At 36.7% G+C, this 22,726-nt stretch overlaps 2 protein-coding genes across 7 annotated transcripts in view; both read right to left on the bottom strand.

The window, feature by feature from the left end:
* The window catches only part of LOC114474917 (clathrin heavy chain 1), a 32,381-nt gene extending 28,467 nt beyond the window's left edge, over positions 1-3,914 (bottom strand). For all 5 annotated transcript variants that reach the window (XM_028465524.1, XM_028465522.1, XM_028465523.1 and 2 more), the window contains exon 1: positions 3,531-3,914. In XM_028465524.1, coding sequence (XP_028321325.1) covers positions 3,531-3,572 — 42 coding nt within the window. In that variant the 5' untranslated portion in view covers positions 3,573-3,914. The remainder of the gene's footprint in view (positions 1-3,530) is intronic.
* Positions 3,915-7,135: 3,221 nt separating this feature from the next.
* Positions 7,136-22,726, bottom strand: part of vaspb (vasodilator stimulated phosphoprotein b) — a 36,221-nt gene continuing 20,630 nt past the window's right edge. The window contains exons 2-14 of one of the 2 annotated variants that reach the window (XM_028465219.1): positions 20,763-20,934; positions 18,713-18,893; positions 16,334-16,400; positions 15,044-15,150; positions 12,970-13,220; positions 12,683-12,819; positions 11,679-11,730; positions 11,536-11,563; positions 11,411-11,444; positions 11,175-11,231; positions 10,714-10,783; positions 9,541-9,598; positions 7,136-8,700 (exon numbers count right to left, since the gene is read on the bottom strand). In XM_028465219.1, the coding sequence (XP_028321020.1) occupies positions 8,666-8,700; positions 9,541-9,598; positions 10,714-10,783; positions 11,175-11,231; positions 11,411-11,444; positions 11,536-11,563; positions 11,679-11,730; positions 12,683-12,819; positions 12,970-13,220; positions 15,044-15,150; positions 16,334-16,400; positions 18,713-18,893; positions 20,763-20,934 (1,249 nt within the window). In that variant the 3' untranslated portion in view covers positions 7,136-8,665. The remainder of the gene's footprint in view (positions 8,701-9,540; positions 9,599-10,713; positions 10,784-11,174; positions 11,232-11,410; positions 11,445-11,535; positions 11,564-11,678; positions 11,731-12,682; positions 12,820-12,969; positions 13,221-15,043; positions 15,151-16,333; positions 16,401-18,712; positions 18,894-20,762; positions 20,935-22,726) is intronic. The other variant, XM_028465221.1, reaches the window with a different exon arrangement.

The following is a 22,726-nucleotide window of genomic DNA, read 5'->3' on the forward strand; positions in this document are numbered from 1 at the left end:
TAAACCCAACAATAGTCAGCAGCAGTAGAAATGATGGAAAACTGACCCATTTATTATTAACCAATGGGTTATATACATTTTAACCTTAAACATAAGAATGTTCTACAAAAAAAAAAAAATAAGCTTGAAAAAAAAAAACTATATATATTAGAAGAAGGTAAATATAATCCGATGCTCTTTTTATTTTTTTGCCGATATGGATCCGATATTAGATATCAATATCGAGTCACTTTTACATGTAATCACTTGAAATAACTAAAACTGTCAGATATCAACAGTGTTGCTTGTGGTACACAGTAGGGCTGGGTAAATGTCAACATTCAAGATATATAAAATTACGATATTGCGTATATCGACATTTTTTTATAGCTTATTTTGAATATTAAAATACATGTTTCAGAAGTTGCTGCTTTTGCTACTTCTCAGAACAGCATGAAAAATACTGTTTTAATGGATTTCTGAGTGTGTCCTAACCCAGACCTTCTCTGTAACAAGCAACACTACAAAATTCACCTACACGTGCTGTCCCTTAGGGGAGAAAAATCTAAAAGTGGCACATATTGTGCAGCTGTTTATTAATTAAAAAGGCAGTGGCTATCTGTACGGTTGCCATATTAATATTCCAACATTCTATCCATACGCAGCGGCCCTCATTGGCCAGTTTAGGTCATGTGACTAAGACTAAACCTAAACATAAACCTAACCCTAAAAAGTGATGCGATATAGGGTTATAACCTAACCCTAAACCCAAACCCTAAAACGCTACGTACGTGTACTTCGGTAAAAGTTCCAATAGCACTGGGGGTTGTCCATACAGCAACCGTACCTATAGACCAGGGGTGTCCAAACTTTTTGAAAAGAGGGCCAGATTTAGCGAGGTGAAAATGTATGGGGGCCAACCATTCACCCTGAAATTCTTTGAACCATTAACATCAAATGCAAATAAACTATTTTATGAATTTTGTATCACAAATGGAACACTTCTCATTTATTCATATGGAACACAAATAAATCTCAATAAGTTTCTATTAAAATCACTGCTTTTTATATGTGAAGATCACAAAATGAAGAAAACGTGTCTGGGAAAAAAACAAAAAAAAAAAACTTTCTGGATGATTAAATATATCTAGGTTCATGTGCAACATTAAATATTATTCACTATGAAATGCTCACTCTAAATTCAAAACATGTAAACACCAACAATTATCTTATTCAAATGTTTTCAGTGAAACATAAAATTTCTTTTTGTATTGTTTTTTATTTTTTAAACTGTGGTCAATAGTGCTGGCGGCCACATATTATTGATTTCATGACAGAGGCTGCGGGCCAGTGGAAATTTGAACACGGACCGCAATTGGCCCCCGGGCCGGACTTTGGGCATTTCTGTATAGACACTTTCTAATAAATTTGCCCGTGTGGGATTTTGCAACAGATATTTAACCCAGAATTGTCTTTCTGGTAAGACTTTTAATTAAAAATATCACAATTTATATAATATATCGGCAATTTCAGAAAAAATATAGCGATATGAGTTTTGGTCTACATTGCCCAGCCCTAGTACACAGTAGGCCTGAACGATTAATTGCATTTGCGATATTATCACGATATAAAACACAATTTTCGAATCGCAAAGTCAGCAATTTTTTTTTCTTGTCGTGTTTTGTACTGTCCTGTTAAGTTCAGAGTGTGTTTAAGAAATGCAGTCCACATGCTTAATGGAACATGAAGTTCGTTAGATATGTTGAAGAAGTCAAGCCACAGATTTGTTTGCTTTATTGTTGTAATCTGCTTTAAAATTTATATTTTTATATTTATATGGAGTTTAAATAAATCTGAAATTGTTTATTATGAAAAGGATTGATTTATTTCTTGTGTTCATTGAAAAATACATGACAAGAGGCCCTTAAATGAATAATTGCATATTAAAACGCAATTGCAATATTGAAAAACAAAAATAAAAACAAAAAATCGCAATTAGATTATTTTCCAAAATCGTTCAGCTTTAGAACACAGTATGAGATTTTACATTGCATTAATCTTGCTTATTCAACTGTTTATGGAGATTTGCAGTTAAATGATTTTAGGGTATTACCTTTAGATGATGGTAAATCCTACACTGTGTATGATTAGTAATGATAGATCTATGCATATAGAGGTGAGGTTACTGCAGCACGCATCGTCACTCAGCTGTGTGTGTAGAGGTGTATCGTGACATCACAGTTGTATATATTGTATGAAAACCACAGAGCGACCGCAGAATAAAGATCGGTCACACTTTACAAACCCAGATCCACGACAGCATCATTAACAATGGCTCCAAATGCCTTCACTAAGTCATACAACCGTGGCGGTGAGATCCAGGTCAGCTGCTGGGATGTCGTGCATGGCGGCGGCTACGATTACATGACGTGACCAGCATCCCTCCACACGCCAAACATGTCGCTTTATTCACTGACAGCGAACCTGAATATAACCCTGTGTGCTTTAAAGTAATAGTTTTAAACAACATTAACAGTCGCTGAAGGTCACGTTTGATGTTAATTCGCTTCTCCTTCTACTCGTCATCGCTGGCGGCTAACGCTGAGTCGACTGGTGTTTGGGATTTACTGGTTCACCTGTCAGCTAGTGATAGACTTCCATAGAAAAACTAATGACATTTAGGATGCTTTCAAACGTATTCTTGAACATAACATCATAAAAACCAAGCCAGATATGTTCAGAATAAAATTGACTTTTTACTGTATTTATTCAGGTTGTTTGGACACCTCTGTCTAACTAGGAAGGCTACATAGTAGGGGATACTGGTCCAAAGTATGCATTTATTTGTGTTTTCTTGAATTATTACATTAAAGTAAAAAAATAAAAATAAATAATTTTTTTTATTTTCAAATGGAAGTTGTACATTTTATAGTCCAATCACATAATTACACTAGAATATATTGTGGGTACTTTTTTCCTCTAAAATGTATTTTGAAAAATCCTACTATACACTAGCTTATTATTTTTATATATATATTTATTATATATAGTTTAACTATATATTAGAGTGTCAGCATCAACTTTCCCAGTCTTGTATGATTTATGTAAATTTGTAAATTACAAAACGTAAATTTTGTACCTCACGTTAACATCGTTGGACAGTCACTAAATATTATGAAGATTTTAAAAATTCTCGTAAATGTAATGAGAAACAACGTATTAATGAGAAAAAAAAATTGGAATAAATCTACTTTATCATAATGTGTGTTTTACGCAATTTTCTTATGCCTCCAGAAATATCTGTCATCCACAAGTAACCCGGGTCACCAGCAGATCCGTAACACTGGTAGCAGCATCCAGTAATGAATGAGTGGAGCTAGCTGCTGGCTAATCGGGGAGGGGGAGGTCATTCATTTGCAGCGGGTGTTGACGTTCATCGCTAGCTTAGCTCAGAAGCTGTCAAACGACTGCTGGCGATGACAAAACCGTAACTATACAACAGCGTAGGGCTTTGAAACTCAAAACAAACTCGTAACGCATTCCCCACATACCTGCAGGTGCTCCTGGAAGCGGATGGGTAGTATCTGAGCCATGGTGGCCTCGGGGAGCTTCTCCGGAGTCCTGAAATCTTTAGCCGTGCAGCTAGCTAGCTGGATCGGCACTAGTAGCACCGTGCTAGCAACGACCTCTTCACTGTACGTGTAGGTCGGAGCCAGGCAGTTAGAAGCAAAGCACAAAACAGGGAAAAGCACTTGTCTTGGTGTAGAAATGGGTGTTTCCACAGCGTGGAATCAGGATAAGGGTTGGTCGTGTAGCCCCGTCAGTGACCGGTGTCGGCACTGCATCGATGGGTAGCAGTGGTTGATCCTCTGTCCAGAATCCGCAATGGCGGCGGAAACGGCTCAGTGCCTTCCCCATCCGGAAGCTTCCAACGAGCAGCCACAGGACTCCAGCTTTACCACACACTCCATGAGTGTTACTTTTTTACATTTGACCCATTCTACATGATGTGCAGAATATTCATTTATTTAAAAAAAAAAAAAAAAACTCCTGTCTTTCATAAATTACATCTATCCATGCATGAAATCAACACTAAAAAGCTGTGTAGTTTAATAAAACACACACACTAAAGAGAATGGACCCTGGAGTGAGTATCATCATTATGACTTTAGAATACATCCACAATTTGGACAGTCATTACTTAGATTGTGTTGAGTTTGCATGTTCTCCCTCAGCAAACATGGATTTCCTGCTAACATTCTGGTTTATTAATCCCAGCAAGTTCATTTTGTCTTGATCCAATATTGACATTGTTCCGTTATCAGCCAGAAAATGAATATCGGATTTTATCGGACTGCTTCTAAAATCTCTGATAAAAGCGCGCTGATAAGTTTTTGTTGTTTTTGTCCCTGCCCTCAGTTGTTCCCACCACATACTGACAGTCAAAAATAACTTTAGTGAACTTGAACTGTTGACTATTGTTCACTGTTTAACATCACTTGATCAAGCTTTTTCTAAGATTCCAAACTACAAAATAAGTAAATAAAGTATGTATGATTCGTGCTGCTATCGTATTGAATCGATATCGGCCAATACCCAAGGCTGCAATATCGGTGTCGTATCGGAAGTGAAAAAGTTGTATCGGGACATCCCTATATGTTAAGGTTTTGTTTGGTTTTATTTTCTTTTTCCCATGACATTTTATCTCCCAACATGTTGTTTTGACTGTCAACTACCAGTCTTCCTCAGAGGTGATTGCTTTGGTGTGTCCCTACGAGTTCTCTCATAAGGAAATGGCAGTTGACAGTCGAAACATGTCAGATTAAAAAGAATGCTGACCTTAACATATGCATTCTGGTTTATTCCATATTACACAAACACAAAGTCAACGCTGAGATGGGCTCCATCACCTTTGTGCAGTACGAGTGTATAAAGATGATGAACATGGCACCAATCAAAAGGACAAATGTAATCCTTGGTAAATATAATCATGTCTAAAATGAAAGAATCCTGAATGTATTTATATTCTGTACCAGCGGTCCTGTACATGGCAGGACTCTGAGAGAACTTGATTGCTCTGACATTAGGAACAAAGCACAATTTAACCTAGATAGGACACTGATTTGCATTTGCACACTATTTACTTCTACTTTAGAGCCTCACATAAACTAAACCTTTTACATTACCATTAGAGATTTTTTTTTTCTTCTTTCAGTCATAAAATCCACACTTTTTAAAATCTTCAATTTGTTGGGTTAATAACACAGGGGAAGCAAGGTCTAAATCAGTACCATACTCAATTGACGGTGTGCTAATAATTCATTTTGAAATATTATAAATAATGAAAATACAGACTTGTAAATTATTTATTTTTTCTTTCTGGACAACCATCCAGATATCCAATGGGGCTGTTTGGGACTCCTGATCTAACCTGTTCGAATATTTGTCCCAGTTTCTTTTCAGTTATCATGTTCCACTGACAGTACAGCAATTGAATTTAAGCATAGGAAGGTATTTTTCATTTACCTCTTGCTTCGGTTAACATGTTACGACCCGTTTGCTCGTGTAAAAAGTATCTGAATAAGAAATTGTTGGCCCATGTGCTCAATAAACAGTTGTCAGTCTGCCAATATTAAATTTTGAATGAGAAGACTGACATGATTAAGCAGTCATTAAGTATGACTAAACACTGTCTAGTCACAGTTTAGACAGAGTTCTTTTAACACAGCACTTTTCTCAATTACAAGTACGTATTGTATTTATTTTGAGGATGATGGAACAACTCATTAGTAATTTGACTGAGTTAGGCTCATAAATTCACTTTAAAGTCAAATGTATCCCACCTACACCAATCATTCAGTTGCTAACACTTTCACTCATTTTGGGGCTACTTGAAACAAACCTACCCACACCAGGAATATGTTTTTTTTTTCTCCTACACATAAAGACTTTCTCCTACTTTATAACAAAATTTCTTGTACCAACTTAAAATTCTTGTTTTATCCACTTCAAAACTCACATCTGCTTTAAAAGATGAATCTTTTTGTTGTTGTAGCTAACATTAGTTACTTGTTAAAGTTAAGTAATTCTAAAAACATGATGGAAAAGAGAAAAACAGCTGCTACATCCTTGTGACAGCAGCAGCTCGAAAAACAAACAACGGATCAAACAAGAACAAAATCATCAACATCCCCCGCCAGATTGGTTCTCATTATAACTCACAACCTTTTCCTAAATGTCCTATATATAACTTAGATGTATACATAAGAAAATATAACATTAGAAAATAAAATTACCATCTTAAACATTTTCTTAGAAAAGCTGTCCCCTTTGAAGATACCTTGAACAGAGTAAAGACAAACGGAACAAGGGCAATAACTCCAGAAAAAAATAATTTTCTCATTTTCGAACTCCATCAAGGTATTGATGCCCTGAAGCCACATACCGAATTTGGTTATCCTATCTAACAGTTTCTAAGAAAAGTTGTCCCCTTTGAAGATACCGCAGAGTAAAAAAAAAAAAAAAGGCACAAGGGCAATAACTCCCGAAGAAATAAATGTGCGCTTCTCATTTTCGAACTTCATCAAGATATTGATACCCTGAAGCCACACACCAAATTTAGTTATCCTATATTAAACAATTTCTGAGAAAAGCTGTCCCCTTTAACTCTGACGGACTGTGGCGGGGGATAAAAATGCATACTCAATGTGGCATCTACATGCATACATGATTAGCCTACATGTTTCAGGCACAAGGGAGTTTGGGCAAGATTAAGATATTTCAAGTGTCTAATAACAAAAATAACATCAAAAATGAAACATTATAGTCCAGAGATAGTTCTGCGCATAGAAGACTAAAACGGAGATTACAGCAAAATGAGCATAAACGGCCAACAAATCTGACCAGAAGTGGGAAAATGTGTTGATCACACCGTCACAAGTAAAAAATAAATAAAAATGTCTTGATCTAATAAAAATAAGTTTAAATGTGTGAACAAAATGCCAATGTTAAATGCCAAGAGGATATTTGCTCCACATAAGTGGAAATGTCACCCACAAGCATCAACTCGGAACGTAACTAACAGTTTTATCATCTATTGGATTTAGATGTAAAGAATTTACATTGCGATAAAGTTGACATTGTTTATAATACTCCGTTAATTTTAAAGATTTTTATTTTAATATTGTGTGGTAAAAAACGTTGATGTAGATTAACAGCAATCCAACTGCATCACATTTGTAAATGACACTCTTACTTAAAAAAACCAAAATGTCTTCTGAGTGATTTAAGAAAGGATCAAATGATTCTTGCATGAGGCCCAATGTTCCCCCACACTGCAAGAGACGACTCGAGACAAAGCAATGCATTTCCAGAAGCAGCTGTATTCCACTATAAAGGCATCTCTAGTCCAGTGTCTCTAAGCCGTTTTCTTTATATTTCAGTGTAAAAAGCCTAAATTCTATTAGAAAAAAAGAAACAGTAAACCCAAAATAACAATTCATAGGAAAATAATCATTGAAAAAAGAAAACTGAAATCCCCATTCACCAGTCATTCAATTAAAATAGAAACACCTTTCCATTTTTTGCTAATATTTCCCTCAAAACAAATATATATATTTTTTTCTTTATATATATATATATATATAATAGATGTATATAGATAGATATTCATATATTTATTCTCAAGGCAGTTGGTCATGGCCAAATTAATTGACCTCATCATGGCCATTTTCATGTTTCAAAAATTAGAAAACATAGCTAGAATGGAAGAAAAAAAAAACAAAAAAAAAAACAGCAGAAGCACAGTGTACAGAAGGACCACTGCACTGGCCAGCAAATCATTTCTCCTTTTGAGTGAGAGGGTATAGTCTATCAAGGCAGTGTGGCACACAGACACACTTCCTCTGGAACAAGTGCAATGCAAAGAGAATACGCTTCCTCACACATGATAAATCTACAACACGCCCCTTTCACAGCACTCAGGTTGTCCGTCACATTCCCTTTGTTCGTCTCCATCTTCCTCTCAAACATCTCCGTGTTGCAGCGAAGGCTTGTACTGTGCTGTTGTTGTAGGTCTTAAGTCAATGCCAGGAGCTTAAAGTCCATTTTGTTGGAGAAACCCTGGAGTTGTGAGGGAGTTGGGTTTCTCGAATCCATCTTTGATTGTATTTCTTTACCTCCAACTACCATTACTACCAGCAGATGCATGAATTATTTCCCCCTAACGGGTAAGACAGATTGAGGTTCCCAGCATGCCATCTTTTTTTTTTTTTGCTTTTACAGTAAAAAATTTTGTCGGATTGAGTTTCCCTGAATACTGAAGACTGCTCTGTCAGTAAATGGTTTGGAATGTGTGCACTGAGAGCACACAAAGACAAGGGGGACGGGATGAATGGAGGGGAGAGAGATGCCATAGATGGACTCGCCATCAATACATCGTTAGCAAAGTGATCGTCAAAAGTGACGGATGGCGATGTGAGGAGGAGACTCCCTGGCATTGCATATACATTAAGTCAATATGCATGTTGTACAGATAAGCAAGTATGCTCACATGTGTTTTATGTGAGAGTGATAAGAGTGAAGAGGTGTGTGTTTGGGGTGGGGGTGGGTGGGGGTGAATTCCCTGGGGCTACAGCAGAGGGCGCCGTCTATCACGTCCCTCCATCACAGTGGACGCTCAGCATAACTATGTGTTTCTCTTCTGAAGCTCCTCAATAAAGGCTGTGAGAGGGGAAACAGTATTAACCAACAAGTCACTGTGATATTTATTTATATATATATATATATATATATATATATATATATATATATATATATATATATATATATATATATATTAGAGATGTAACGATTAATCGTAAGGCAGTAAAATTGATTCATAGGTATCACGATTGACATTGATAATTTGAAAATTGAATCGCAGAACTTTTTTTTAAATATCTAAATATTTATCCCTTCTCTTGTCCAGCAGTGTACAAGGTGGGTGGAATCTGCTACTACTTTCTTTCTGGCCGCCTTATACTCTTACATGTTAATAAATTATTAACAAATATGTGACGTAAATCAGTGTAATGACGTTTTTTTGTTTTTTTATTAAGTCCAATTGTTAAGGCACAAAATACATTTTCAGTTGCACTTTTAAAAAGAAAAATAACTATTTAGTTTTGCATTGTTTACTATAGAACCAGAATTTAAATTAATAGGCTTCTTCTTCATTTGTATTAGTCCTTTATTTATTTCATTCAAGATTTATTTTTAGTGAAATTGCATTGTTTTGAATAGTTTATCAAGGGATTCTTTTGACAATGAAAAATAAAAGGAAAGTATTACAGTATTTTCTAGTTTTTTCCCCCAAAAAACATAAAGGAATATTTTTCAGTCATCACTTTTCTACAGTCCTATTTTGTAAAATAAATCGTGAGAAAATCGTATCGTGAACCCAGTATCGTGAATCGAATCGTATCGGGAGTTGAGTGAATCGTTACATCCCTAATATATATATATATATATATATATATATATATATATATAGGCAGATCTTAGTTATTTCTAGATAATCACCTCCGATAATTTCTTCCTTGACTTTTTGCAGCTCCTTCCGCACTTCCTCCAAGATGTCCTGCAGGGAAAACGTTGAAGTCAGTTAGTGATAATTGGAACTCAAGTGAAACCTGTTATGTGAAATAGATTACGCCAACACACACAGACACACACCTCCGCACACAGTATCCAAGTAACAGTAGTCACAATATTGATGACTCATTGTTTAAAATTAGAATTATTTTTTTTTTTATTACCAATGTATGGCAGAGCACTCGAATAGTCAAACAACACTTGTCAAAATCGAGTTTCGAGCTGCTTGTAAAACCATTATTTCCTTTTAATATTTGCAATTGCAATAGAGAAGCTATGAGAATCTACACATTGTGCACATGCACACTGTACATCTACATCTCATTACACATTTCCATAAATTAACAGAACATACACAGGTTTTTTTTTTTTTTTTTTTTTTTTTTACAGGAGATATATGTATATATATATATACTGTATATATACATAGTTGAGACTATTTGTTTGCTTTAAAGCAGCTACATTACTTAATTCGATCACTACAATATTTTATGTCACAGACTGATGTACGTAAGGGTATAAGAAAAAATCAATTTGGCAATATATCATGATATTTCACTGCGCAATTATTGTATTGATCCAAAAAAATGTCCAAATCGATTTCTAAAATCATGGATTTTAATAAAAACCACATTTAATTGCGCCAACATAGCACGTAAACGCCCAGTCACTGGGTGTGAGTGAACCACATCAGACCTCGTTAAACTACCTCACTGCTCAAGATTAGAAGTTGACTGCACTTTATATTAATAAAACATACTGGGAACTTTGATAGATGTATGTGGTTACTTAAAAAAAAAAAAAAAAAAAATTACAATCAGAATCTTTCAAATAGTTAAACTTTTGTGAAAAATGTAATTTGACTTGAATTACAGTTAGTTACCATTTATTGTTCTCGCAAGTTTAAATTTTTTTTTAATTAATTGTATTTCATACCCTTTAGTAAAGGTGAAATTTGTAATGACTGATATTGCAATATATCGCAATGTACATCATACTGCTTAGTATCGGGAAATATCGTACTGTATCGTGATATGCAAATTCTGAATTGTATCGTCAGATTCATGGGTATGCACACCCCTAACCTGAAGACATATTTACCTGTTTCATTTTCTCTAAATCGGAGTCATCGATTCCACTGGCATCGTTGTTGTTGGCTGTGCTCTTGGCCCTGAAAGTAGAAACAAAACTGTTGCACTGCCGAGATAATGTTAAACTAACTTCCTTTGGCACAATGATGATGAGTGAGGAAATGTAAACATCAACTAGTCCAACCTTATAACTTTACAGATGAACACACTTTGTGGTAACTGTGGATTAATCTGAATTTTACAATGGTTTGATATGATATGTACTGCATGAAAAAGTATTTACTTGAAAATAAAGACATCATCATAAACCCCGACTTCCAACATAATCCTTTAGCTGCTACACAGGCAGCTCTTTGAATGCATTCCTTATCTGTCAGTTATTCTACTCCTATGACGTGGCTCAGGCCCGTGAAGCAGAAGAAGGGTGAGGAAGTGGGCTGAGGTCTAGAGTGAATAGGACCGCATGTATACCTGGAAGCTTGGGACAATGAGGGGGTGGAGTCCATGCTCTTGGGGATGGAGTTATTCCTGTTAGTGAGACACACACGCTCGCCTTATAGCATGAATATGGATGCACATAAAAGATAAAAGCAGAGCTTGCAGCAGGTACACATTGATTTGATTATGGTGACAAAGATGTGGATGCACAGGGATGGATGAAAAATGAAGAGAGAGCTAAACACGAGGCAGCAGAAACAGATCTTTACCGTGGTACTTTCTCCCATGGTCGTCTCAGGGTGTCTGAGAGGGTGGAGAAGAAAAACAAAATCAAGAATACAGAGTATTAGCTACTGCTGCTATCATGCCACTGATTAACATGTTTGGTTCTCACCACTTTGACCTTGTGGCTCAGAATCCTCCTAGATAAAAGAAAAAAGAAAAAAAAGGACTTTAGTAAAGAGGGAGTCATCTTCAAACAACAAACTACAACAGTATAATTTGTTTATATTTCAAAAAAAAAAAAAAAACTCTTACATTGTCTTGAGTCTTCGTAGGTACCTTCTCTCCAGTATCTGCTGCTTTTCTCCTGAAATGTGAACAAACTATTTTATGACATCAAACATATGCCAAAAACAAGAACATTGTCACTATAAACCTCAGGCTTTAGTTTAGTCCATTAACTTTCTAATTAGGAGTAATGAAAAAGTAGTAAAATAAATTTAAGACACCCACACACATTCTTAAAGCATATAGAGGTTTCCAATCCTTTGAATGACAATTTGAATAGGTAAATGTAAATTTGATTTATATAGCGCTTTTCACAAACATATAGTTACAAAGTTCTTCACAAAGATATATCGGCAGCTCAGACTAAGTCGGTAAAGCTAGAACTCTTTCTTAAAAAAAGTTAGTTTTAGGTGCTTTTTAAAATAATGTATAGACCCCTTAATGGCCCACATCACAAGTGACGTGGCTGGAGGCAAAACAGTAAACGGCACTGGCTAAAGACTGTGGAGGCTAGTCATGTTACAGCTTTAGAATGTCGTCTCGTTGTGTGTTTGGGTGCCAGAATAGGAGGAATAATGTTAGTGGACGTAAATTAAACATTTATAAATTTCCAGCGGACACTTGTGCTCAGAAAAAATTAAGACAATTGTGGTTTTGCCTCCAGGCTAAGCCCCACCCAACAAAATACGTCACAATGTGTACAAACAATCAAAGGGTCTATAGAGTCGAAGGAACTAATAAATCACACCACTTATTTTAGAAAAAAGGTGTTTTTATAAAAGTTGATTGTTAGATATTTTTTAAGTGCGCTTATCTAAAGATAAATTGAGAAAAAATTATTACGATATAATCTGAAAAAAAAATATGCTCCACACACACAGGCCAACCAGTCGAAATAATGGACAGATCAAGAACGAACAGAGTAAACCAGGTTTGCCTGATCTCTCCAAAAAAATGACTGAAAGCTTAAATTAAGACAGCTGAAAATACAGCTTTTTACTCTCTGATAGCAAATTCACAGTGTCACCCACCTGCGTGCCAAAATAGCACTCATCTCTCCCATCAAGCCACCTCCACCGCCTCCTCCTCCTCCGCCTCCAATGGAGGAGTTGCTGCTGCGGCTTGAGTCACCTTTACCAATGGAATTTGTAGAGCCTCCATCCTCCTGCTGGGGGCAGCAAATACACACCCAAATGCTTTGCTTTTAATACTGGACTGATCAGGCATTAAAAAGGTGGTTTGCATATTTAAAGAAGCACATCATTGATTTGATCAGCGGTTACAGTCGTGACATAAAGCATCAACTCTAAATATGCACCTTGGATGTTTTGCGGAGTTTGGCCCCTGCCAGAGCGGCTGCCAAGCCACTGCCTCCAATGCCTCCTCCTCCTCCTCCTCCACCTAAACCATCTCCTCCAGAGGGCAGAGGAGGGGCCGGCGGAGGGCCTGCAGGAGGAGGTCCCGGAGGAGGAGGGATGCCAGCAGCTGGAGGAGGGCCTGGGGGAGGAGGAGGAGCTGGTGGAGGAACGGGGCCTCCCTGAGCCATAGGTGGAGCTGGAGGGACATGGGCTGCAAGACAAGAAACACAATCAACACAATGATGCTCAATTATTGTAGATTAGGAGACAACTCCAGCCTAAAGTGTGTAAAATAAAGTATCTGACCAATAGGCTGCAAGTATGAGGTTATGACTTCTTAAACATGCTATAAAAGGAAACCGACTAATTTGAACTGTATTTTCTGACTTGATATATTGCTTCCTAAACCAATGTACATTTACTCCACCCATAAGCTCTTTAATATGCAACAATGTAATGAGATTTGACTTTTTATAAACAAACAACCACAATTTCCGGACTATAAGTCATGACTGCTTTCAGTGAGAAGGAGTAGGCGTTTATAGATGCTTGTAGAAATTCACAGGAACTAAAAAGACTAATGTGTAACGAGCCGAAGGCCGCAGTAAATTCAGTAGCTTGGAGAAGCTGAACTGCACAAAAACATATCTTTAGGTTCTGTGACATCAGTACTTAAAGGTAGGGGAGTTGCTGAGGCGAAGCCAAGGATACAGTTCTGTTTAGCCTATTGATTGCACTGGTGGAAAATCACTTAATTTGAGTTACAGCACATCAAAAACCAGCAGGGCTTGTACTGACAGGGCTTTTTCTGTCACTTTGAAGTTTTAAAGGCACTCAATGCAAACCAAGCCCAATAAGCACAACATTCAAACATGCAAGTCAAAGCCTACATCAACTTAACTGAGGATTTTTCCGTTAATACTAAAAAAATTGTGAAAACCTAGCCACATTCAATATGCGACTTATAGTCTGACATATATGGTGGTTCTATGGTAGATCACAGACTTAAGATTCAGATTGTTTCAAAGCAAATCAAGCTGAGCTCATGTTTCCAATTATCAAAATAATTTTAAAAACACAACAGTGATATCATTGTAATTACTCTAAACTTTGTTTTTGCAAAAAGTCCTTTAAGTTTTTTGCAGGGTGTATTCTTTAGCATTCAATGTTATGAGTGATTTTACCCACATTTGAGTGCAGAAAAAAGAAAAATCGAGTGAGAAGCCCAAGAAGAAAGAGATGGAATGATGTAGCCTATATTTTTAAATAAAAAAAATCTGGAATACTATGTTTTTGGTAGAGAAAATGCCTCCAAAACAATGATTAAAAGAAAACAGCACAGTGGGATATGATGTATTGTATGCATGTGTGATTCCCAAGAGTAACGCCCTCAGTTTTTTATTTGTGTTTTTTTAAAAGCACAAATAAATCCTGCTCCATCTTATGTTTGTTATTCTGCAGGAATTTAAAAATAGATATGCAAATTATATCACATGCACAGCCGGAGGTCTCAAAGCGTTAATATAAACTATACTTATATAAACTAACACAGCAGTATTAGACAACAGAATTATACATCTAATTTTTACATGAGAACATATTATTTTGGTTATTTAGTGATTTTGGAATTGGCACTTAATTAGTAGCAGTTTGTCTTGAGGAAGGTATGGGAATTTTAAAAGTAGGCATTTATGAGGAGAAACTGAAATGGAGAAAGTAAAACAGCAATCAAGCAAATCCTCGCAACTCAACCTTTTGGGAAATATTTTGTACAACCACGAGTAACCCAAGCAAATCAGCCTGAATTAAAAAAGTGTCTTTTTTTTTTAAACAGATTTTTAAAAAATACATTATTTTTAGGTAATGAAAAAAAAAAAAAAAACAGAAATCAGCGAACTAGCAAATAAACATTTACGTTTGCTTTTAGGGAGAACCTGTGCTTTAAAATAAAACAAAAGGAAACCAATTAACAAAAAAAAAAAAACCAACAACACTTGGACTTTTATTGTTTAGCGCTTAATTTTTTGTCCTGACCTGCAGCAGCTTGTCTCTCTCTTTCCTGTCTCTCTCGTTCCAGACGCTCCTGCTCCTGTCGTTCTCTCTCCTGTCGTTCCTGCTGTTCCAGCCTCTGCTGCTCCAACCTGTGTGCAAACAAACACGTCTGCTACAACAATATCCAAACATTAAGAACATTTGAAGAAAAAAAGAAAAAGGTTAAAAACCTTCAGATAAACACAAAACATAAAAAGTAAGGTGTTTTCAGCTCTCCCTGGAGGAGGAAAAGTCTACAAAACTATGAAACTAAACAGAGTATTAGAGTGAATTTACTGTGTTTCATAAAAATTAGGAGGCAGATGTATTCACTTATGATTAGCCAGCTGATAAGTCCACAGCTGGATAATGCGGCCTAATTCCAGCTGCCAGAGTTTGTGTTACCACCCCTTCTTCACTAAACATCTGCCTCTCACCACCAACCATGTGTAAGTAGTAAGGTCAGCACAAAATAAAACACAGTCCCTTACAACTTAATAAATAAGTAAAGACCTTCCGCCATACATTCACATCAGCCTACTTGATAAAATAGAAAATTCAGAAGCAGTGATGTACAAACACCTGCACTGATTGTAAAAGGTTTTTAAAAAGCTTGCTAAAAAACCCACAGCACACCAGCAGAAAATGGGAAAGCCTGTGTTTTGACAGACAATCCTATCAGCCAATCATAAAGCACCTCCAACTGTGCAGTACGTCACCTTTTAGTCTAAATGGGATTAAAAGGTTAATGCCTCGTCTCTGCACGGATGCAGAGAGTCAGTGCAGCAGGTCTGGCTGAATTTAGCTAGGAGGGAAGCTGGAGTTGATCTTGGTGCGCCTACATTGACTTTGTGACCTTTGACCTCCAGGGCTGACTGCAGGGTTTAGCAGCATCAAGCTTAAACCACCAAATCCTCCACATATGCGTGTGCAAAAACTGTGCCAACTGGGTGACGGCAAAGCCAAGACAGCTTGACTCTATCGATTGTTATGCAATGATGGCCAGCTTCTGTTAGGATCACAAACTTAGTTGCACTTCATAGTCCAGCACACCCCAAACTAAAGACATGACAAGAACAATCACTGCAATACACTTAACATAGGGATCCTGCATTGAATCAGTGTGAACACTTGGACAACAGATGGGATAGCCAAGCTGAGAGAGTGACCACAAACATCAAATGATGAAAGGTTAACTTCCTGTAAATCAAACATTTAAATAATAATGGCTGCTTTATGCAGCCAGAGCGAGACACAAACATAAGGAATGCAGCAGTTGCATTGCAAAGATACCTTCGCTGCTGTTCGAGTTCTTCTGGTGTGGGCCCGTTTGACACTGGACGAGGGAGGGTTGCATAGCCTGCCCATGCAGATAGAAAAACAAAAACACTTCACTCAATGAAAAACATGAGTACATGAGATTAGATGGGTTTATAAATAGATTTTTTATCAATCTCTTCTTGATCTGTTTATTGTTGGGCACACATTTTCTCATCGTAATGCAGAGTACACAAAGGTTGTTGGCACAGTACACATGCATGATGAAATATGAAGGTACAAATGTGCACTATGTGTTGATATTCATCAACCTGGAGATTAGCGTTGCTGCTTCAAAGAAAGAAGACTAAGGGTTTTAGTATTTATCTGAAGTTTGCATGTTCTCCAAGCTTTTCTACCAACAGTCTAAAATAAATTAATATACTGGATATTTGTGAACCAACAAAGCAGGTTTGCATGTGCTGGATATCTACAAAACACTGTACCGTGCAAAACAAGAGTCGAGCCACAGTCATCCCAGAATAAGCACAGGGGAAGAAACAAAGCTCGTTTTAGACAAAAACAACAGGAAGTGGCTTTTCATTGAAGTTTACTTGTTTTAAATATATAGCCACAAATTGGTTTCTGTTGATAAGAAGAAGAATATTTTCGATGTTTAGAGACAGAGAGTGTGAGTGTGTGTTCAAGGTACTGATTCAGATGTTAAACATTTCAATAACATCTAGCATTTGATTAAAACATTAAGACTTCAGTCACTCACTGACATCTGATGCATAAATATGCATTTTTTTTTTTTACTAAACACACAAAGAAAATCAAAATAATATACAACACCTTACAATAGTGATAGGGCTCACCCACCTTTCGGAAAATGTAAAATCTCAAAAATGCATGCGTTTGATACAACTGCGTATTGGGGCCATATTCAAATTTTAAAAAACCTGGACACTATGAGATTAAAGTCGTAATATTTTAAGAATAAAATTGTAATTTTAAAAGAGTAAGTAAAGTCGTATCTCAACAACATTGTAATTTTATGAGATAAAAGTCATAAAATTTCAAGAATAAAGTGGAATTATATTAGAATAAAATTGAATTACAAACAGGATCTTGTCTGCATTTATTGAGATTATACTTCTCTTTAAGTTTCACACGTGTTGAAACACTGAACCTTCTGACCCATCAACACCACATTGTTGTCAGTAGGGGTGTGAAAAAAAGAAAGCAATTTCACGATATATTGCAATTTTTTGGGTGCCGATTTTTTTAAATTTAAAAAATGTATATTTTTTTTAATTAATCATTATTATTATTTTAATCAATATTTTTGTGTTTTTGTGCAACATTTCAGTGGTTATAATGCTTCCAATGCGTCGCAATGGTTATTCAATGCACTTGATTTTATGATGGCAGTGTTAAATGCCTGCAATATGTATATATGCACAGGCATTTTATTTTCATATAATCTGTTCACACAATAGGATAAATTATAAATATTTCTTATTTTTGTGCATTGTCAGTAACTCACGGTGATTTATTCTTAATGTTCTCACTTACAGTTGTTACAATGCCGTCATTATGTACTTCTACACATTAGTTTCAGTGAAAAGAAACTTGTTGCACTTTATTCAATGATGGCAGTGTGTAACGCTGCATTTTCTTTTTTTCAGTGAAAATGTGCAAAAACACTCATAATAAATAGGATGTTTTGACTCAATTTGTCCTCTGAATGATCAATATCTTCTGATGAACATATACAGCAACTTGATTTTTCATCTCTACATTTCATTTTGATATTAACTGGGTAGAATATCGTGATATATCCCGATAATATCATATCGTGACACAAATATCGCAATAGGTATCGTATTGCAACATCCTTGCCAATACTCACCCCGAGTTGTCAGTTTAGGAACTTTAAAGCGACTTTACAGACGTTTGCGTTTGTTCCAACGAAAGAACCAGACTGATTTGGAGGCGGTAGGAACTGGCTGGAACTGGTGGATTTAAGGGCCGTCAGTGTTAGTTGTGTTCACTTCAACAGGTAAATTTTTAACTCTGTACCATTATGAGTTTTTAAAGATATGGCGTCATTCTCATAAAAATACAACTATTCTCGAAATATTACGACTTTAATCTCGTCGTGCTCAGATTTTTTATTTTAATGTGGCCCTAATATGCCGTTGTAGTCTAAAATGACGAGTTAAATAATACATTTACTTAATAAAGGTGAAATGTTATCTCAACTAGGTTGATTTTAAAATAACATTATAATCGTCAGAGTTTTTCGCTTTTGACGACAAAGTCAAATTTCGGCGGAAAAAAAAAAGCACAAGTAGAGGCCGGATTGGGAAAATCTGAGGATATGAAATTGATCCTGGTTACCACATGTACCTGCATCTGCCATGGAGCTGAGGACATCGAGAGCATGAGTCATGCCGTTGGCAAATAATGCAGCATCCTCCTTGCTGCCAAAGTTGAGTCCCCACACTTGTCGGGCATCTCTCCACTGATGAAAATTGGGTGTTGCCTGGTTATACTTTAGGCCTCGCACAATTGGACAGTTAATAACCACCTAAAAAATACAAGAGTACAAATCATGAGTCAGCAACACTCTTTCCAATGTATTTATTTCATTATTATAGCAAATTAAAAACAGTTAGGTCATGAGTTTGTTTGACTGCTGTATCCCTTAGTACACCAGAGGCTAAAAGAGAGGGCCATAAAAAGCTCCCCCAATGACACATCCCTGCTAACTAGCAAATAACAGAAACTGGTGTATTTATGCTTAATTATGCTGCTTTATATTTCACCCAGCAGGGGGCGTGAAGCCAGTGAAGCAGGAGGGGAAAATAGTCTGGGTTTGAGTGCTGCTTGAATGTGCTGACATGCCATTTCACTATTTGTTTAACAGCCTCTGAATTCCACAGAGCAGAGGGGAGGAGAGGAGACCCTGTCAGGGTGACGAGCACAGCAAGCAACGTGCACTGAAAAGACAGAATAGCAAGTTCATCCACCACTGCAAAAAAAAACAAAAAACCTCTATTCAGTCACATTAAAAAAATAAATAAAAAAAACACCAACCCAAACAGCAAGAATGAGAGCAGTGACAGATTAGATAGTGGCAAAAATGTGGCGCCTCAATAACCTCACATAGCAGAAAGAAATAATGTTTCGAAGAAATAATGTTTCACCACCATTTCAGTGGTGATGTTTAAAACAAATTTAGTACAGAAGTCTAAAAATAAAAAAGATTCTTTAGATATAAATAAAGCTGTAAAAATTAGTAAACTAGCATTTAACATGACCCTACAACAGGTTGTCGGTCCCCTACTAACATGCATTGGTCTGACTAGGTATCAGGCTCATTTTTAAATTGTCACAGGAAATGGTTCAACAGGCCAACTATCTCACAGGAAACACAGACCACTATAACATCTCTCTCTGGGGAACACTTCAGAGTGCTGAATGTTTAAAGAAGGAGAGAGCAAGATAGAGATACTGAGGCAGCAAATAGACAAGGGAAGTGTAGACATAAATAGACCGACCCATCACAAGTTAACCCAGCAGTTTACTTTGAAACCTTCTTACTTTAATAGGCTGGGGAGTCAAAGCTGTGATAACAGCAAAGCCTCCCTCTTAGTCTTATTAGATACGTTTGCCAAAGTTGAAGGTCGATTAACTTCTGTATCATGACATATCACCAAAAAGAGATTCAAGGATGAAGCTGCTGAAGTAAAAAAAAAAAAAAAAAAAAAAAATCAAATTGAATTTAGGGAGTCAACAGTAGCTTTTAGAAAAAACATTCCAACAGGCAGCGTGGGTGGAAGAAGCATCCAACAACAACTCAATCTAAGCGTCTAGGCTGTGAAGTAATTTTAATCCATTAACTACTGATACATTAAACAACATTACAGCCAGAATAAATTAGCACTTTGATCAAATGACTGATAAAAAAAACAAAGTTTGATAGGACATGAGCTGTTAGTCATTCTAAAAGGTCTGAAAACAAAAGCTGTGACAAAAACAAAGACAAAACAAGAGTTCAATGAACTGACATTTAAAAAATAAATGGGCCCAAATAACTATGATCCATGTCTTTGTCTGACAGAAAGTTTGAAAAACAGTTAAGTAGGCCACCAGTTCAAAATAATAAAGCATTTGTTCTAAAAACCAATCTCAGATCTGCCACTGAACAGAAATAATGAATTAGTCACATGGTGTTTAATGTACAGAAGACACATTCTGAACCATCGTAATAAACCAAACAACTCATGCCTCTGGTGTCAAATCGACAGTGAGACTGTGAATGACTGCACTCAAACTCAAACAGACGCCCACAGTCCACATGACACACAGACAGGCTTCACACAGACACAGACAAACACACACAACATGTGAAGTCTGTGGGACAACACAGTGTGCCCGCTGCTTGTGGATGTACCTGCTGGTCTGTCTGCATCTTGCGTCCTACTATCCTGAAGGCATTGTTGGTGGGGTTGTGATAGATCTGGACTCTGCTGAAGGTTTGGGGCCCGGCACCTGCTGGGAGCCACTTCTTATTCCCATCATCGTAGATCATGACGGTGGCCCGGGCCTGGCAGATACTCGACTCACTGCAGGAAAGAAGACAATACACTTAATTGTCAGGACTGTGTTGTGTTTGTAGATGTCAAGAAATAAATTTTCCTTTAAAAAGCTGAAAACCCAAACTTCCCAATAGCAGTAAAAAAAAATAGAATTCTTTGCCACTATTCCATTATGAAGAGTGTTTTTTTAAAAATACAATGCGAACTTGAAAGAAAATATTGTTTCTCTTTTAATGTAATGAAGAGGTGCAGAGGGACAGTGAACAGAGAGTGCCCATGTAAACGCGTACACCAGACAGCTTGATATTAGTGAGCGTCTCTGTCACTTCTCATTTACTCAGAGCTGCCAACTCATATGTTGGACAGTCTGAACTTTCCTGATCTGTGTAGGCTGATCACAAGATGAGGACTTTGGGGGGGGGGGGGGGGGGGGGGGGAAGAAAGAGATTTGAGGTAACAATAAAGGCATCATAAATATGGGAATCAACAAATATGTTGTTGTATTAGCCACACACAGACATTTATAATAACTAGTCAGTGTAGATCTTTGCCATTTTAGGTGCTTTGGCAAGAAATACTTCAGTGGCTACTCCAAGTCTAAAGCATTAATCACTTGCTTTACAGTAATGCCAGAGCAACTGAAGGAATGGGCAAAAAGCCAACAGCAATGCTATTGACTTGAATTGAAAGAGGGTAGTGAACTTTTTTTATTTAATTAAACAACACTCATTTGGTATTACCCAATGAAAATAATTCAACACATACACTACACTAGGAGTGTGACAATATCTCGATACGGCGATATATCGCAATATTCTTCCGCACGATCGATTATTGATATGCTCCCGCTAAGTATCGATTTTTTTTGTTGAAGGAACCAATATATTTACTGGAATATTGCACTATACTGGTGTCACTGGTAAGAAAGACCCTATATTTTGTTTACAGAAAGCACTATTGGAGATACTTATTCATTTACATTGGTATGTTGACACTTATTAACAGAAATGTTGCACTAAAATAGTGTCACTGTTCATAGGACACTTTCAATTTATCGTCTTTCAGAGATGTAAAATAAAAATTGTATTTTTTCACTTAATCTTTTGACTCAATCTTTTTTTTCTTGTTATGTCATAGATTAACGTAGATTGATTTCTGACCAATATATTGATAATCGCATTATCTTCATATCGTGAGATAATCGTTATTGTGAGCTTTGTATCGCGTATCGTATTGTATCGTGAGGTACCCAGAGGTTCTCACCCCTACAGTACACTAGAAACAAAGAGATAATTCATACAATATTTCAAAGTCTCTCAAACTGCCACATTTGGCAAGTTGCATCAGGGGTGAAGATACATCAATAACCAGTGCAAGAGAGCTAAGAAAATAGGAATATATACTATACATGTACATACACAGACCAGCAACTGTGGCAGGTTCATTCAGTCAGATCTGATTCAATTAGAGGCATAATGGGGCACTTTCCCCAACCCTAGAGTTAGATGAAGTCAGATGATGTGTCTGATAGCACTAAAGTGTCAGTAGGACTCAATGCTAATAATTATATGGTCAGCCAAACCAGCCACCAAAGACTCAAAGTGGGTACAATAAATTGTGGCGCACAATAAAGGTAAGCAGGAGATAGTGTTTGATCGGAGTTTACAACATTAACCGAAATAAATTCAAATGTGGCGTTGCATTGTGGAGGTTAAAAGAACTTTGTGATGGCTTGCGTGCCAGGCAATAACACCAAACCACAGTTGGTAGGCCTGGTTCATCACCAAGTCTCACTATTGGGACTTTGAGGTTATGGGTA

This window comes from Gouania willdenowi, chromosome 13 (genome assembly GCF_900634775.1).
Source record: "Gouania willdenowi chromosome 13, fGouWil2.1, whole genome shotgun sequence".
Taxonomy (NCBI): domain Eukaryota; kingdom Metazoa; phylum Chordata; class Actinopteri; order Blenniiformes; family Gobiesocidae; genus Gouania; species Gouania willdenowi.